This window comes from Actinia tenebrosa, unplaced genomic scaffold (genome assembly GCF_029948245.1).
Source record: "Actinia tenebrosa isolate PJP-AT-01 unplaced genomic scaffold, QUT_ActTen_1.0 PGA_scaffold14__42_contigs__length_11649687, whole genome shotgun sequence".
Lineage (NCBI taxonomy): Eukaryota > Metazoa > Cnidaria > Anthozoa > Actiniaria > Actiniidae > Actinia > Actinia tenebrosa.
In genome coordinates this window covers 10406631-10424600 of record NW_028292574.1, presented here as the reverse complement: position 1 = coordinate 10424600, position 17970 = coordinate 10406631, and the positions used below count along the sequence as shown (strand labels likewise).

Here is a 17970-nt window from a genome sequence, read left to right as displayed (position 1 = left end):
GTTTCTCTGATTGGTCAAAAGAATTGAGGTATCATTTTAGGTAATCACATTTTGTTTTGCCATTGTTTTGTTTTTTTTTCTTCTTTTTATATGTATTCATAAAATAACCATAATGCTTTATCTAACCTTCAATGATTTTCTTTTCTTTTTCTGCTTCTTTAAGTTGAATTTCCATATGTTTAATCTTTTCCTCTATGTCGCTTGCTGAAATAAATAAAAATTCAGAACTTACATGGTTTTGCCCATGTCAACCTTTTCATCAACTATTACTGTCAACTAATATCTTCTCTCTAAAATCAATTTTCCACTAATTATGTAAACTGACCTTGCTTTTGCTTTTCCATTGCTGTTTTCTTGATATTTGCCAATTCTACTGCAAGTTTTGACTTTTCATAAAAGGCGTAGTACCTATCCCATGTGCCCTTGTATTTGTCCACAACTTCAACATTATCTAGTCTAATAGCATCATTGGGAATGTGGATATCTTCATAATAATTATGAATTATTATGAATGAATGAATGGAAGGATGCATGGAGAAAGGGAGGGAGGGGTGAATGCAGATGGATAGATTGATGAATGGGAGGATAGATGGATGGATAAAATGTGTGATTTTATGGATGGCTGGATAGTGGGAGGGGTGGACAGATGGATATATGCAAGGATGCATGGATAAATTCAGATGGATAGATAGTATAGACAGATAGACAATTTTATGAAAGTGGATAATGAACATAACATACTGTAGTTTTTGTAGATCAGAGCAAGCTTTTTCATATTTCTTTTGTAAAGTCCCTTCATGTTGGTGGAGTAAGGCATTTGTTCTCTTCAGACTAAAATAAAACCAATTGACAATATTTTAAAGAAATTATCTGGGTGACGATACTTTTGATATTAAAATTTTTTTCAAACTCAGAAACGTTAGTTAATATTTCACCTTTCGCCTATTTCTTTATTTTGCTTTGCAAGCCTTTGAAGCTGTTTTTCTTCTTCCTTCAAACTTTTAGAAGACCGTTCAAGTATTTCTCTTTGTGAGTTTGCATCTTCAAGCTCCTTCTGAAGTGCTGTATTTGATTATTAACAAATAAACAAATACTTATGCTGTTCAGTTTTAAAATTACTTGGTTCAGAAAGTTTGAAAACTTTCCACGGATAAAAAAAATCTAACAATTTTAAAAATTACCTGAGTGCTTTCGTGTTTCCTCCTCTAGAAGTCTGACCAATTCAGAATTCTCATTTTCTGAAGTTCAACGAATGAAAAATCTTAGTCCTGCAGTCAAAGTACCCTTAAAAGCTAAGAACTTAACTAGAATAAGGTTTGTACTCTAAAACCACGTTGTCTTGTATTTGTGTTCAAAAAGTTGAAGTTTAAACTTCATTACTTTTTTTACCTGCTCTTTGGATTAACCTGTCAAAAGCAGGACAACCGCTTTCTCCCTCGTCTAGAATTTCATCTAGAGAGCCAAAAACAGAACCAGAAGTGATTGCTGAAGAACTTGAAGCCGAAGTATACATGGAATCCATCTTCCTCACAAGTTTCGAGTCGTCGATAAAAGCACTGCTGTTTCTATTTTTTACCGGGTTTCAAATCACAATTTTTTAAAACAAAAGCCACCAGTACAAAGTATTTTTACTTGGTATACTTTTTAGGACTCCAATTTTGCGTTTTTCAAAAGCTTTCAACTATTAAAAGAGTGACAATTTTGCCTTTAGCTAGACGAAGGAACGAAGAAGAAGTGAGGTCGAAGAAACCAAACCAAAATTTTTGCAAGACGCACGCGTGCGTGTACTTGGATTCTTTTGGCGGGAATTTTTCCCGCCCTTTTGCTCGCGCTTTTATCGCTACCTGAGACACGTGGTACTTTACATGGGTGCGCATTGTTTGGTGAATTCTTTCATACTAAGGAATTTATTTATTATTTTTGGTTTGATTTTTAAAACATGTGTTTGTCTTTCGTTTATTTTTGATTTCTTCCTTTTACGTTTGAGATTTTAAAAGATAGCTATGAAAAGCGCCAAAATTATAATTCTGCTTTTTCAAATCGCGTGCGTGTAGTGATAGGGATTTGGTCAGCGGGCCGGCTAGCTAGTCTTTCCCCTGTTTGTTTACGATGTGTGCGTATATTGGCGTATTGTATTGTAGTTTTTAATTTGTGTATGTGTATGTATCAGTTCCATCTACTCAGCTCAACGGTAAAACTGGTAAAATTTGATATTTTTATTTTTATTTCCACCTAGCAAGTTATGCACGCCCTTAGGCGGGCAATGGCATACGACTAAATAAATTAGAATAAATTAGGGTCTTAATTTTATTTGTATAATGATTTCTATTGATCATAAAACAAGTTCAATATAGTGTATAATGTTCCGATAATCTCTCCGAGCGTCTGCCGAACGGTCTCCGAGAATTTTGCTGTCGGTGACTTCTCGTCGAGTAGAGACTTGAAATCAGCGAAAAGAAGAACAACTCGTGCGAATCCAGATACATTTTCCTTTTCGAGGATCTTGATAGTGCGATCAAACTCTCCATTCGGAATCATGATGGTTTTGATCTTGGAACACGTGTCCTTTGTCCCTCTCATATGTGGGACGCCTTGGCTAAAGCGAACGACCCTTTTGAAGTCTTCATCCCATTTGAGAACAGCGTCAAGCAAATACTGGATGTCGTCCTGCTGTTGTTTCATTGTTTCGTACATTTTTTCCAGTTTGGTGATTCTGGTTTTTAGGATCTTAGTATTGGACGCGATGCATTTGATTGACAGTTTCTCTGTTCTCGTTACCAGGTCGCTTACGTTACTGCTTGCCACGGATGCCATTATAGTGATTTTGAAATTCCTGTTAAAAAAAGACAGTTCTTATGAATTTTTGTTGAGACATTAACAATATCATATCACATTGAACTCATTGTACGGTAAAGGTTCAGGGAAACGCGGCACGGTCACGGTAAGGAATGCGTGTTAAGGAAAGGAATACCGGTTGATCCAATCATAGTGCTCAACTTATTACTGCTCATTTAATGTGAATACGAAATCTTGGGTTATCCCTTACCCTAAGTGCACCCGCACCTTTTTGACTTGCGGTTGCATTCTCAACTCTCGAGAGAGCACTGGAAATGGGAATAAGCTTTGTTTGCAATGAGTCATAGTATTAAGCAGCCCAATGTATTAGTAAGTGATTAAAAACGCCATAAATCGAGCTTGGCAAAAGTAGGAAACATACCAGACAAATTATATTAAAACCATATGCCTAGTACGTAAAGATGTGTCATCTTAAAGCCCAAACCGCTTACTCATTACATCTTATGTGTGAAGTATTGTAATGTGCCAGTCAAACAAGAGGGCGTGGTTATCATAAGTGATCAGATTGATTATAAACCGCGTCTAGCCAAAGCACATGGGATTTCAAAAACCACTATCAAATAGTCGATAATCTTTTCGATAGACTCTGCATTTCATAAGTTAAGCTGTGGCCTTTGTCTGAATACATATGAGGCAAGAGTCCTTGATAAAAACTAGTAGGAGCCGAGTTTATTTGGATACTTCTAGTCATGTTGCTGGGAAACGCCCTTTGAGTTTAAAAGCTAGTATAGTCGAATTACCAGAAAACGCATTAGTACCATATGAAAAACGGAGAAAATTTTGTGAAAAAAGTTGAGTTTGACTACCCTTGTCTACCAAAATGAAACCACTGATTAATTAATTCAAAAAATCACCTAAACAATTTTTTGTCAAATCCAAAAAAAAGTTTTTTAAACAAATTAATAGAATTGTATTTAAAAAATATGTACATAAGGTTGAATTCGGGCGCAAATATCTAAAAATAATTTTTTTAAATGTTGTAATTAAAAAAAATATTAACTGCGATTCAAAGGTGCCATACCCCCGAGACATCCGCAGAGCTGAGGCGGCGTATGGACTTCGGACCTGACGGCGATTAAATCCTTCTGCCCTTGGGTGTACGAATTACGCAAGAAAATGTTCTAGCCGAAGCATCAGGGGAGAGACCAGCCGGCCCCCAGACCATATCGGCTAATCCCTTGCATCTCTGCCACGCACGGAATCGGTTGAAAAACTTATGTTAAAAAGTCTAGTCTATCAGGTGCATTGTTTTCGAGGCTATTGTTTTGCTAATTTCTTGAAACCGTGGACCAGTGGACAAAACATTGGCATATCCAAGACATCAAGTCAAGCCGGGTTGAGGAGGATTAGTACCTGGATGGGTGACCTGTAACTTATACCTACTCAAATTTTATTTCAATTTTTTTTCTTCTTTTTTTCCCTTTCTTTTTCGTTTTAAAACATAATTAAACGCATGCTCTACTATGCGTCACAGGCGCGTGCGCTCTAACCTAAAAAAAAGAAGAAACGGAAAATTATATATACTTCGGGCATTCTACAAGCAGTCCAAGTAAAAACACGATAAAGCGCATACTATCCAATCACAGCACTTATCAAGGAACTAAAGCCATACTTATAGCAAGAGCTATGCTGGACGGTAGGGGTGCCAATTGTGTATTTTTATCTCTGTCTGATTTCAGTACTAAATATAGTAAAACAGTAGGAGATAACTATATTCTTTTTTCTAATAAAGGAGTGGTTATATATAAGCAATTATTGGGTAACTGAAGATTTTTGTAGTCAAAATATGTGGGCAAATACCTGAATATTTAGGTCGGGTAAGGTATAAAGGTAGTTTATTCTTAACCATAGAGTGATGTTTGTCCCGTGAGACCAACCATATAGAAGATATAAGATATAAATAATCATGAAGATTGCAGACATCGTGAATTAAGGTTCAAGAAATTCAATGAATTACATTGAAGGCTAAGAAAAAATAATAAACTCACGTCTCGTGATTTAAAACGACTTAAATTTCATAGTTTCTTTTTCTCAGCCTGGTTTCATTTTGTTCTTAATTTTTGGCCTTGAATAAATGTCATCCATTAATCTGATTTTCTATCCTCTATCTTAACTTTTACAATACTGAATTGTCACCGACTTATAAGTCTTGAATATTAATGTGAATGGTCTGACTTGTTCCTCAGAATTAAATTGCGAATAAACCCTGCAAGCATAGAAAGCTTTATATTCAAGAACTTAGAATAACATTTCAACCCGTATTTACTAACATTCTGGTTTAAAAGAAATACACTAAGCTCTTATATCTACCTTTTTTCGCGGGTAATTCCTCTAAAATTCCAATTCTCGCTGTTATTCCAAACTCACAATTCGAAATTCCCCATTAACGTCGCGAGTATAACGACTATACTGTCGCAGAAATTTTGAATTCAAAGCCGCGCCCAAAAACAAAATATTCCGGACCAAATATTTTAAACTCTGGATCGTGATTGGCTACTTGGTGTTACTGCTCTCTGATTGGCTAGCACCGTATACCATTCAAAAACATCTGGTTAAGAAAAAACACGGTACATTGAGTCGAATTGTTTTAGGAATAATCATTATATAAGTCAGAATTGACACTCATCTTCAAAAAAATTTGGTTTAGTCTGGAAGTTGATTTTCAACTGGGGTCGTATTTGTTCAAACGTTAGACAGAAGAGCACTCTTATCGTAAAGCTTTTCAAAACAAGTGAGGACTATTGACAGCCCTTCTCATTCTCATCCACTAAAAATGCTTGTCTCAACAGCCGTCAGTTGGGTTCCAGAATAATTCCAATACTAAATATGGTTATAAACATAGTTTCCAACATTTTTTCATTATATCTAATTTTTTATTCAAATTTTTAGTTCGCGATAGTAAGATATGAAATTTAAACCCTTTTTACACAAAAGGTTTAAATTAAGCTATTGAGAGATAAACATGATGAAATATAGATTATGGTTGGGTTAGTGCAAGCATTACTAGCCGGTTAGATTGAGCAGTGTTTCTTAGTTCAAAGTCATCAAAATTATTAATGCATGTGGAATGAAAAGCTATCCAGACAGAAGCGACAACTCTTGCCAAGATGATAAATTTTGGTTGAAATCCAAGCTTAATCTGAAGGGTTATGCAAACTGGCGACTCGCTGGTTTTAATCAAGGAAGTGCTACAGCAAAAACCACTTTGAAAGAAATCATTATTAAAAGTAGCCCTTGCTTAATGTCAGATATAAAGAAGAAGCTAAAATATAATTGTATATTTTCTGTCTAATTTTGTATTTGAAAACACAAGACTAGATGTTTAGGGTTTCTTTCTCTAAAAGCCAAATTAAACGTCAATTAAGCTCGTTTATTTTGAGGGCTTTTTTAGTCTACTAAAATAATCCAATTCACTTCTTTTGTGCTGTACAGTAATTTTTCACAGTTTTTGGATTATAGCAAAACGAGGAATCCATTGACATCTGCGAGCGATTGCACTTTTTCATTAACAGAAAAACTTTTTTTTTATTTTTTCGACCTTTTAGGGTCGAGTTTGTGCTTTGCTAACTCATATTGTACCTTTGTCCCTGTATGTTTGTGAAGCTAGTCAGTACCAATAAAATCAGTTAAATGGTGTTTTAGTTTCTTTATTTTGCATTTGTACCACTATGCTTTACTATGTTGTATTTACGTTTTAATAAACATGTCAAACCAAGGTAAGAAATCCTTTTTCATGGTGTGAAACTAGTAATTAAATCATAAAATGATTTCACTAGAAAAACCAGAAGAATCTGCAGTATTTTTCACTTATTACTTTCAGATAAATAAATAAATATAACATCATTATTCTTGAATAAATAATATAAGCAAATAAAAGTGAAAAATCAGCAGAATCGTTGCTACTTTTGCATGTTATTCAAGTGAGCAAAATAATCTCAAAATTCTGTAAGTATTATTATCAGAGCTTGAATTAAATTTTTTAGCTACTGATAATTTAAACTAGGATTTTGTGTTACAAAATAATTTATAAATAATAAAAAAATAAACGATTAAAGCCACCTAGCTCACTTACATGTCAGAAGGATATTGTAAATACATTTTAAAAATTAACAATTCCTAAACGTAATCAACATATAAAGGTAAAGTTCAAAATTAATATTTTTAACAATTTTTCAAATTTCTATTTTTGTTATTTCTTATGCCTAATAGTAAAAACATCTTACAATTCTTGCTATATTTGAACAGCTTTTACCGGGAAAAAATAATCTATTTTTTGCATTATATTATATTTATTATTGTCTATTTTTTGCCTAGTTTAAAGCAGAAGTTATTTTTCAAAATATACGTCCATAATTGTGGAAGCTATTCCAGTCAGTCTTCCCAAGAGCTGACGAATTTCCTCAATAAAAGTAGCTTTGTACGCCACATCGTCGTGAATAATCTTGGAGAGCTGTTTTTTAAGCATTTCTAACCCTTCGTAGACTTGCTGGAAGCATGGTACGTCTGCCGTTACTAAATTCTGCATTCGGAAATAGAAATCTCCATGGATATCGTTTAGTAAACGACTGATCTGTGAAGAGATTTCTTTGACATTTCTAACATAGGGAACACCTTGGTTATTTCGTGGAACTTTATCAAAATCATTCGCCCAGCCTTTTATACAAGTGATCAGGAACTCTAAATCTTGCTGCTGTTTTGCAAGCGAGCTTTCAAGCTTCGTTAGCTCCTGTATTCTTGAGGTGAGCTCGTTCTTTCGATCTATCACTCTTTTGAAAGACATTTTCTTTTCGTTAATGCTTTCGAGGGCACTCAACAAGACTGGAGGATCCATTTTGGGTCTGGAAGTAAAATCACAACTGTATAAGTCGATAAATAAGAATTTTATATGTTGAAATAGGAGAGCTGAGGGATTTGAAGAAGAACAAGAAAAATGTAGGGAATGCAATCACGTGACTTACTTTGTATTACACTTTTTGAGCATATAAACGTATAGCAAAAAAATGCACTTCTTGTAGAAACAAAATTGTATTTTTTAAACTCAAAGCCGGTAAAAAACAGCCTTGAAATATTGATAACTGAATTTCTAATTGTCTGGCCTTAGATTTGCTCTGATGTTGAATTAGACTTAATCATCCAGTGACAGTCTACGCTCGCTGAGAAAAGCGCTCGTCATTAAATATTCAAGTAAGTTATTACGCGAAACGTAGCTGGTTCGGCCTTGAAACTTTTGACACTAGCAAGATATGGATATTCAAATGTCCTGTGGTTAATAAATAGGGGAGTCTATTCTTGGTAGAAATTAAATAAATGCGGGAAAAAAGATATAATTTTTGTATTGTCTTATTAATAGAAGCAGGCAAGAAATATCTTGTATGTACTTCTTTTAATACAAAAAAAGATTGACAATTTTTAAAATAAATCCAACTCATATCTGAGAACGTTTTAGCTTTTATTTTTTAAAAGCTAAATTTGATTGCAAAAATTCAAATACAAATTAAAGGAAAAGAATTACGAGAAATATTCTGCCCAAAATGTTAAGTTGAATGAGTAAATAAATTACAATTTGTCATTTGCACAAGAAGGAATAATCTTAGAGCCTCTACTCTGCTACGACAGGTTTGTGTTACACGAATAACTTGTAAAATGATAGCACGATGTTGTTAAATTTAATGAACTATTAACTTAGATTCTAAAAATATTGTTGGTACACCCAAGTTAGTCGTTTTTACACGAGGTATGACATGAAAAAAGGTTTCCTTTCGCGTGATTCAAACGCATCCACGCTCAGATATAATGTCAACTGTCTACAATACGTTATGCCTAACATTTTAAGCAAAATTTTCTCTCTAAAGGACAAATAATATAAGGCTTTTACTTACTCTTGAGGGATTTAGAGGCGTTGTCCTTGAAAAATCAAAATATAACCAGTCCTTCCACTGCACACTTCAACCCAAAGAGATGAATTTCAAATACAATATATAAAATAGCAATGTCCAGCTGCTGATGGAGCCCTGGGGCGAGGGACAACAACGACACTCCCTTTTGTGTATATTAGCATATACACCTATTCGTTAATAAATCAAGAGATTTTTCTTACAAAATTGAGGTATTTCACAGGAATGCGTCAGCTTGGAGTAAATCCCCTTATCTCAAAGCATCGTCATTTTTAAAAAAATTATTCACAATTTCGCAACCAAGAATGAAGAATTTGATCTGAAAAGCATTTTATTATTAGTGAAGTTCCGCCTATAAAGTCTTATTGGTATGATTTCTAAATTGTATTTATAAATGAAAAAATGCCTTCCTAAATGAAACCGAGTTCCGAAATATCTCGAAAACGTCAAATACAATTGACGTTCCAAAAAAATTTTTTTTCAGTTTTACGCTGAATTTTTGCAAATTATTTAGTTTTAAATTATTTTCCAAGAAAAATAAAATTTACAATTTTAAACCCGAGAATGAGGATTATTTTTATCCTTCGATAGATATTCATCTCAACCACAAAATCTTTCTTAAGCTGAGAATTCTCCATCAAAAAGCTATGACAATTAAGAAAAATATCTAGAACAAATAAACTTTCATTGGTTCTTTTAATAAAGATGAATCATTGAGAACTGGGTATTTGTGAAGTGACGTTTAGGAAGTCGCAGCGACTTCTTTATGTCGTTTTTTAACGAAATTGTATTCATTACCATAGATGGGGATCAATGAACATTTGAATTAGAGTCCGCTTGAGTCATGAATAAAACATGTCTGCTCTAATCTTCGAGCTCAACCCAGACAAAACACTCCAAGTGGGGTGTTGTCTAACTATATTCAACTACATTTCCCAGCTACAAGAGCTTCTATATTATCTAGGTTCCAAGAATTCTCCCAAAAAATTCTGGTGAGTGAATTATATGATTTAACTGTCTTAACCTTAAATTACTTGCAAAAATAAATAGCGTAAAGAAATAATTTTAGCGCGTTTTATAGCGATATTTACAAGATGCTGCTTCGTCAAGTTTTGATGAACGTTCATGCAGTGTCTTCAAATATAATATTTTTTCTAATTTTTGCATCGATTTAACAGTGAAAGGGAAAAGGAATTTAATGGTGCATTTTTTAATTCTTAAAAGAAAAATATTTCACAGTTCCCTCGTTTGAAAACCAAACTGATTTTTAACTTTGCTTTTATTTTGCTGTATTTTTTGCGGCATAAACTGAAAATGAACTATAAAGATTGGTAAATTGGTTCATATCATATAAGTAAAGTTTCACAAACCAAAGCTAGATCGTTTGATATATTTTGATTCGATCATTTCATTTTTTTTTGAAAGCTTCAAATTTTCAAATTTTCCTTTCCAATTTCCTTTCCTTTTTTATTTTTGCTTATAGTAGTACTGAGATACAATAACATTATCGTCATATTTTTTTTGGCAAAAGCATAGTGTCCTATTAAAGATGTTCAATTATGCAAGAAAACTGTTCTTTTAAGGTGTTATGTAAATTCTTCTCAGCTCTTCATTCGTTCGCCTTTTTATTTCCGATTGCCTTTAATCATTTTTTCAAAAAAAACATTTAGTCTAAAATTCATATTAGAAGTTCAAAATCTCTTCTAAATTTACAAAAAGTCTTACACAATAGCTTCATAAAAAAATGTATATAAAATATTTGTAAAGATTTTTTTCGGTAGAGGAAAAGAGGTTAATGGAGAATGCAGCTCAAGTACTTACTCAAGAAAGAGAGTAGGCTTACTAAGCCATCATAGTATCAAAACAATTTCGCTCGATGTTAAAATGTTCATGTATTTCCAAATATGGTGTTAAGGGTGGCTATGTTTTGGTATACTATAGAAATAGCCCTGGGGGTGAGTCCAACTGTCTCGCTTAGTATCGTCAGCTGAACGAACTAAAAAATTTTCAATGGATTACGAAAGGTTATAATATTATAATTACTGTCGTAATAGACCTCATTACTCTTGGACGTAATGTTTTCTCGTTATTCTCAAAAGACAAAGAGAATGATACGTGGTCTCTGAAATGGGAAAATATTGAGCCCGAAGGTAAAGAGGTGTATAATTATAATTGGCTAACACCCTTAATTTCTGTATTTGGTAATTCATATTTTTATAAGTTTGCAGAAACAGAGCGAAATCATCCCTCCCTCCCCTCCCACAGGAAACATTTACGTATATAGCGATTGAACTTCTAACTGTCCAATGGGTCGGCCGATTCTCAGGCACCCCAGGACACAGGCAAATAGATACACTAGAGGAGAGGAGAGGAGAGGAGAGGAGAGGAGAGGAGAGGAGAGGAGAGGAGAGGAGAGGAGAGGAGAGGAGAGGAGAGGAGAGGAGAGGAGAGGAGAGGAGAGGAGCTTATTGAAACTTGTCATCTCCAAACTAGTTCACTCTTGTTTGTTTTCAAGCAGATTAAAACTGCCAATGTCCGGAGCAGCAGAGCAATCCTTGTCACCATGCTACCGTCTGACACCAACGACTGAGGGAGGCCTGGAATCTAGTACATCCATGTCCATGAAGATGATTGAAACTCGCAAAAATGGACTACAAAAGATAGTCAGTGGGTTAGAGAGGCGCGTCGTTCCTTTACAACGCCAAAAAGAGGATTTGCAGTTAGTATTGAACACAGTTAACAACTGGGTCCAGGTACTAAATGACACACAACGATGGAACAGTGGCGTCCCAATCCTCCGCTCGGCCAAAGAGAACTGCGACGACTTGATAACACCGTATCTAAACGATAGTGACAGCGACTTCAACCAGGCAGTTTTTAGATTAGGTAGCGCTGAGATTCCCGGCTTTGCGCAAGCGCAGAAGCTCCTGAAATCCATTCGTCACGAGATAAGAGTGATTTTCGAGAAAGAAAGTACGTTCAATGGAAAGTTTGTGGAAGACGTTCGTGTTTTAATGGGGCAAGTTACAGGCATCATTAGTGCTATTCTAGGCCTCTACTATCAGACAAACAATTAATCATGACAAAATAGGAAGACTTTTTACCGCATAATTTTCGTTCTCAGCGGAGACCAGAAGGAACGCTGGCTCATAGGACAAGGAAACCGGAACCGGAAATAGGAAAGACGGGTTATTTTAAAAATTAAAATTAGAATAATTAAAATGTAAATTCAAAGAATTAAAGTTTGTTTTTCAGAATGATTCCGAAATGAGAGTACACAAATTGAATATCATTTCGATAACTACATAAAATATACCCTCCTCAGACCTTTCCCACCCCTTGGAAATTCCAGTCCCCCTCCATGGGGGAGGTATGGATATTTCCTAGTACTACACGATATACCCTCTCAAACCCTCCTCAGACCCTTCCCACCCCTTGGAAATTCCAATACCCCTTTCAGCAGGGGAGGTATGGATATTTTCTAAAACTACTCAATATATCCTCCTCAGACCCTCCCCACCAGCTTGGAAATTCCAATTCCAAAAGCATGCGTTGATCAAAGTGTTGAAACACAAAGAGAAAATAGGCAAAGTACAATGTTTTAGCTTACTTGCAAAATTATGATGAAAAGTAAAATGAAACCGCTTGGTCATGTCATCCAAGTTCCTGCAGTTTAATAACATGCTGTAATCACTCACACATACAAGTCAATCATTCACTTTGGAATGCGGTTCAACTTAGATGTTCTCGGGATTTTGTTTTGGTGTTACACCACTTTTTATTGTTGCCCTTGTAATGCTGCTACTTCAAAGAACTTTAAGCACAGGTGTTTGTCTATAAAAATTAATAAGATGACAGCAAAAGTAACTAAAACAACTCTCAGTGGAATCGATCTTATGATGAATTATGTGCAACACCAGTGGAAATACCATGAAATTTAGATCAAAATAACTTACATCAGTTCAAAATCCAATTAGAACCGCCCGCAGCCGTACATCAAAATAATAATACAAAAAATATATCTCGAAAAACTAATATAATATAACCAACAAACAATGAATAAAGTGTTGTTTTATATGTTTTTCACGACTGACACATTTCTCATAATGAAGGCATCCATGTTGGATGGCAGTCTGTTTAAATGCATTCATTTTACAAGAGAAAAATAGTCTATAGTATGTAGACCTTTTTACCTTGGGCGTAATGTTTTTTGATTTCAAACCAAGTGTTATTTTCCCGTGAGAATAAGATTCTTTGTTTGAGTTGTATCCATCATGTGTTTTTTCATGCACAAACATTAAACAAAGAAATGATGCTGCTGGTAATGACATGTGGTCCAAAAAAGGAAAACATTGTGCCCAAGCGAAAAAGATCTATTGAGTTATTGAAAAAAAATCATCAATCATCCATTATATATTACTATTGCTATTTGCTGGAACTAGAAAACAGTACCAGATTAACTGAATAATTTAAGCCAAATCTACCAGTGTTTCTCAAAACAGAAGAAGACTTTGGACACATAAATATTTTTTTTATGAGTAACCAAGTTTTTAGTCCAGGCCACTTCTTGGGGCGTGTCTGTTGACTGGGCGGCTTCGTACATGGACCCTCCTTGTGTTGTCATCTTTATCATGGTGCTTTTCTCTTTCTCTTTCTCTTTCCACTCTGTCCCGGCGGTGCTCAAGTCTTCTCTGACTTGACTCTGATAGACAAAATATTTGAAGTATTTGTTTGAGTGCTCATTGTTTGTTTTGATTGACTATTCCATTAATGATTAATACTCCCTTTTTCCCTTCCTACCTAGAAAAAAAGCTTCAAAAAAACCCCAAAAAATTTCCTTTTATCCCATACCACTGAAAGTACAGCCAATCAGAATGCAGGAAATCTGTTGTATATTGCATTGTATCCCACTGTTTCTTCCCATCAGGCATTGCAGTCTAGGTCAGTGTACTTTCGCTGGTGTGAGAAGAAATAGCTATATAGAGCTTTCTTGTGGCATGTCATGGAATATCCCACTTGTCACATGTATTTTCTTAGTAAACATGCTTGTGTGTACACTAGAAAATACAAGTGACTTGTGGGATATTAAATGGTATGCCACAAGAATGCATTGCATAACTTGTACCATATTACATACCTTCAATAGCTCTGTGTCTTGGTCGTTCTCTCTGCCTATTGCCCAGTGCGTGTGTTCTAGGTTTTGTTCGTTGTTCCCATTCTTGGTTAAATTTTCGCACATCCTCTGCAAATAAAAAAGAAAGTGAATGAAGTATAGAAAAATGACAAAAAGGGAGCTCTACTAACATGGTATAATCTAGCCTAATATGGAATATCCATTCCTTCAAATTCAAAAACCTTCAAATTTTATTGATACCCTGAAACAACCTCTGGGATGATCTAAGTCAGGGCATGGCTAACTCACTGATCGATCCTAGAAACAACCTCTGGGCTGATCTAAGTCAGGGCATGGACAACTCACAGATCAAACCCTGAAACAACCTCTGGGCTGATCTAAGTCAGGGCATGGCTAACTCACAGATAGAACCCTGAAACAACCTCTGGGCTGATCAAAGTCAGGGCATAGCTAACTCACTTATCAAATCCTAAAACAACCTCTGCAACAAACAAAGTCAGGGCATGGCTAACTCCCTGATCAAATCCTAAAACAACCTCTGCAACAAACAAAGTCAGGGCATGGCTAACTCCCTGATCAAATCCTGAAACAACCTCTGGGCTGATCAAAGTTAGGGCATGGCTAACTCCCTGATCAAACCTTGAAACAACCTCTGGGCTGATCTAAGTCAGGGGATGGCTAACTCACAGATAGAACCCTGAAACAACCTCTGGGCTGATCAAAGTCAGGGTACTGCTAACTCAAAGACTGAAGTGGAATTTAATTTGTTGGGTTTTGCTGAGGGAGAAAAACGGGAGAACCCAGAGGAAAACCCTCAAATCAAGGGAGAGACCTAAAAACAACTCTTCTCACAAGTGTTGCTTCAGGGGTTTTGAACCTGAGACCCCTGAGGTAAAAGGGGAGTGTATTACTATTCAAAATACACACCTTCATCAATGTTAATGAAGTCTTGCTTTCTCTCTTCTTCCCCAGTCCTTCTATTTAGTGAGCGTTCTATTACTCTGCCCCTGTCACCTGTAAGTGCACAATATTCATACTGGGATTGGTTTTCAGGTTGGCACCAACAAGAACTAATGATTGTAGAACAAGTAGTGTTCTTAAGACACAAAAACTATGGAGGCAGCATGGTCGAGTGGTCATAGCATCAGTCTCGCAATCCGGTGGTGCCGGGTTCGAGTCCTGCTGTGGCCACTAGCTGAGACTGTATTTGTCCTGATCACTGATTAGTTCAGATTCAGTTTCTCGACTATGCTCGTAAATATCCAACTGGTTTGCCTCCTTGCCAGTTGGGATTCTTAACACAATTTATGTTTCTTTGATCATTTCATTTCAGTTTATTAATTGTAGGAGGGCCATAATGGAAACTATACTGGGCTACCAGTAATGTTTGTCAGCCTCGTTAAGTAAAATCAATTTATTTATATATTTAAACTAAAAACTTTTTAAAATTTTCAAAGTCTCTCAAGTGCCCCTCAAATGTTAGGAAATGTCAAAGCATTTAATGAGAATGTCGTGAGAATAAGAATGGACTACTACAATGATGTAGCAGCCATCTTGAATTTCAAGGCATTATGGGTTGCCCAGGGGACAAAAAAAAACACAAAGATGCTGAAATGACGACCCCACGATATTTGAGAAAATTCCTCAGTCGTGAAGCTGAGCATTCTATTAAACTCCTCTCTAGTCAAATTGTCTTGTTATGAGCAGTAAATGTCAATAGATTCCATTATCATAACAAAGCTGTTTGTCTCATGGATGACCCACAATGCCTTGTGATTCAAGATGGCTGCTGTATTGTCAAAGTAGTCTATTGTCCATGCAACTTACCAATGTGATGTCCAATGGCCATTCTATTAACCCCTGTCTCAGAGTCCCTCACAGCATGCTGAGTCTCTTTTATCTGTCAATATAATGGAAAAGGATGACCCTTAGAGCTATGTTGAAAAAAAAAGGATACTGGATCAGAAAAAAATAAGTACATATATCATAACCTACCCCACCAGGAGCCTTCTTTGTGGCTTTGTGAGCCTGGAAGTACTTAGGCTCTCCTCTGCCATCACTGGAATAGCTCATCACAGAGGACTGGGAATATGAGTAACTGTTTGGGTCGTTGGCTGCTCTTTCCTACGAAAATGTTGAAGATGATTAAAAGGTTGCAGATATATTTATTACTGTGTATGTATCTCTCATACATCAATAAAAAAGTAAAGTTAGTAGTAAAAATAGACCTTTCTAGCTTGGCGCATAATATTTTCCAATTTTTGACCATGTGTCCTGCTCTTGATAATGAAATTCTTTGCTCGAGTCGTATCCATATTCACGTGCCTTGATCATGTGCAATAGTTAAACAAAGAAATGATACTATAGGGAATGACACATGGTCTTAAAGAAAAAACACTACTCCCAAGGTAAAGAGGTCTATTGATGGATGTTATGGGAGTGAACGTAAATACTTACAAACTGTTGTTCCATGTTTTGAAACATACTGGGAATGTTTGAAAACATTCCCCCAAACATATCCCTTGGAGCTAGATCCATTCTGTCTCTACTGCAATCCCTGCCACCTCTTTGATCGTGTCTATTGTCAGTCGCCCTGTTTCTATCTCTGTCACTTTCTTGCGGCCTTGGCAGGGCAAATGGATCCATGAAGGGAACAAAGGGTCGATCAAAACCGTTAAACATACCAAATGTCTGTCTCATCCTCTCATGATGATCCCTGCTAGGAAAAAGGAGTATGCATCAGTAGATATTACCAAAACTACTAAGGTAAAATTAATTTGGTGGGTCGTCATGACCGGCGACTGATTGGCCATATTTTTTAGCTCTGGGTAAGGCTACAGTATGGCTACAGATCTGCAGTATCTGACACCAAAAAGCTCAACACATGAATATATAGTAAGACAATGTGAAAAGGAAATCTTGCCAAAGGAAATGGGTCAGTTGACGACAGACAATTGTGCCGAGGTATTTATTCAATCATAATGAAGTGATTTAAGAGAATCAGGTGTTTTTATAATTAGATCCGCAAATTTTCATATAACTCTGGAAAACAAGGTTTGTTTTTGAATAATATCTAAGAGCGTGCTAATGAGAATGGCTGTATTAAAAACATCCCATTCAAGACCCAGAGATTAAACACTGCTGAACTAGACCTAAACAAACATGTTTAGAGCTACGAAACAGAATTTGTGTTTGAAAATGTTTTATTATATTTAAAGACTCAAGGAACCAGAGTCAGAAAAGAGAAAAACATGGCGCAGAATGGAAAGGTCAAAATACGAAGACAACAACAACAACAAAAAGCTCAACTGTTCGTAAAATACCTGTTGAAAAAAAGAATTTCAACCAAAACCTTGAACATCTAATATCATATATCATTACTTATAAAAAGTTATAATGCATTTTTCAAGATATTTTACGCTAAAAACACAGCTGCTTTAGTAGTTTTCTTAGTTCTTTCATCGTAATTGTGGTCGAAAAAACACCCAAAATAACTCTACAAAATTCATCTTTGGGGCTAGACTTACCTAAAAAACGGGTCCTCTTCAAACTGACGAAAACCGTTCCCAAACATGACGATAATTCCCGTTATTTATCGTCCAAAAACCAAATAAACCTTATCTCAGTCTTCCTGTAACGCGAAACAATACAAACTTTGAATGATGTAAACGAGCGTGTGCCTGACGAGTAATTATCGATTCTCTGTATCCATAGTAACACTGGTATTACAATTGCCGAGTGCTATACGAAATGTTGACGAAGTTTGTTACTGCGATCGAAGTCTGTGGGCCGTACGAGTCTCCTTTCCTCATCATTTTTGGTTCTTTTTTCTTTAATTTCTTTAAAGCTAGTGTTTCTTACCTTATGTTAATCCCAAAGGCTTTCAATTTCAGCGATTCGAGCTTTTTGAATTCGCGTTAATTGCGCTTTTACTGTGTCGTTGCGTTCTCGATGAACTCGCGGATTATGGAATCGAGGGTGCGACGTCATTTATATAGGGCTATCAGAGAATGTTCTAGAAGGTTCCGGAACAACTATTTATAGACCAGATTGAATTCCACATTTGTTTTTACGACTTCTAAAAAG

General features: G+C 35.7%; 4 protein-coding genes across 6 annotated transcripts; 1 reads left to right on the top strand and 3 right to left on the bottom strand.

Annotated features, from left to right (window-relative positions):
- Positions 1–2201: 2201 nt before the first annotated feature.
- LOC116297537 (uncharacterized) lies at positions 2202–5308 on the bottom strand. The gene is made up of 2 exons (XM_031705784.2): positions 5167–5308; positions 2202–2833 (listed from the first exon to the last, which is right to left on the bottom strand). The coding sequence occupies exon 2, from the start codon at positions 2812–2814 to the stop codon at positions 2326–2328; it is 489 nt and encodes a 162-aa protein (XP_031561644.1). The 5' UTR covers positions 2815–2833; positions 5167–5308; the 3' UTR covers positions 2202–2325.
- Positions 5309–6487: 1179 nt separating this feature from the next.
- On the bottom strand, positions 6488–8920 carry LOC116297536 (uncharacterized). Its single transcript, XM_031705783.2, has 2 exons — positions 8736–8920; positions 6488–7694 (listed from the first exon to the last, which is right to left on the bottom strand). Exon 2 carries the CDS (start codon positions 7685–7687, stop codon positions 7184–7186), a length of 504 nt encoding a protein of 167 aa, XP_031561643.1. The 5' UTR covers positions 7688–7694; positions 8736–8920; the 3' UTR covers positions 6488–7183.
- A 656-nt stretch (positions 8921–9576) lies between these two features.
- On the top strand, positions 9577–12010 carry LOC116297535 (uncharacterized). Its single transcript, XM_031705782.2, has 2 exons — positions 9577–9742; positions 11266–12010. Exons 1-2 carry the CDS (start codon positions 9606–9608, stop codon positions 11825–11827), a joined length of 699 nt encoding a protein of 232 aa, XP_031561642.1. The 5' UTR covers positions 9577–9605; the 3' UTR covers positions 11828–12010.
- Positions 12011–12399: 389 nt separating this feature from the next.
- LOC116297534 (myeloid leukemia factor 1) lies at positions 12400–17856 on the bottom strand. Of its 3 annotated transcripts, none has more exons than XM_031705781.2 (7): positions 17746–17856; positions 16342–16600; positions 15880–16008; positions 15712–15784; positions 14812–14898; positions 13888–13992; positions 12400–13452 (listed from the first exon to the last, which is right to left on the bottom strand). In XM_031705781.2, the coding sequence occupies exons 2-7, from the start codon at positions 16582–16584 to the stop codon at positions 13301–13303; spliced, it is 789 nt and encodes a 262-aa protein (XP_031561641.2). In that variant the 5' UTR covers positions 16585–16600; positions 17746–17856; the 3' UTR covers positions 12400–13300. The 3 variants fall into 3 exon arrangements, with proteins under 3 accessions (XP_031561641.2, XP_088886084.1, XP_031561640.2); XM_089029958.1 differs by lacking the exon at positions 17746–17856 and adding an exon at positions 17412–17576 and having other exon boundaries at positions 16342–16603; XM_031705780.2 differs by lacking the exon at positions 17746–17856 and adding an exon at positions 17412–17571.
- Positions 17857–17970: the final 114 nt, after the last annotated feature.

Coding starts and splice junctions, on each gene's coding strand:
- LOC116297537 (XM_031705784.2), bottom strand. CDS start 2,814: ATGGCATCCGTGGCAAGCAGTAACGTAAGCGACCTGGTAACGAGAACA.
- LOC116297536 (XM_031705783.2), bottom strand. CDS start 7,687: ATGGATCCTCCAGTCTTGTTGAGTGCCCTCGAAAGCATTAACGAAAAG.
- LOC116297535 (XM_031705782.2), top strand. CDS start 9,606: ATGTCTGCTCTAATCTTCGAGCTCAACCCAGACAAAACACTCCAAGTG. Junction 9,743..11,265: donor AATTCTCCCAAAAAATTCTG/GTGAGTGAATTA, acceptor TTTGTTTTCAAG/CAGATTAAAACTGCCAATGT.
- LOC116297534 (XM_089029958.1), bottom strand. CDS start 17,458: ATGTTTGGGAACGGTTTTCGTCAGTTTGAAGAGGACCCGTTTTTTAG. Junction 14,899..15,711: donor GGCCATTGGACATCACATTG/GTAAGTTGCATG, acceptor GTGCACTTACAG/GTGACAGGGGCAGAGTAATA. Junction 13,453..13,887: donor AAGACACAGAGCTATTGAAG/GTATGTAATATG, acceptor TTTGTCTATCAG/AGTCAAGTCAGAGAAGACTT.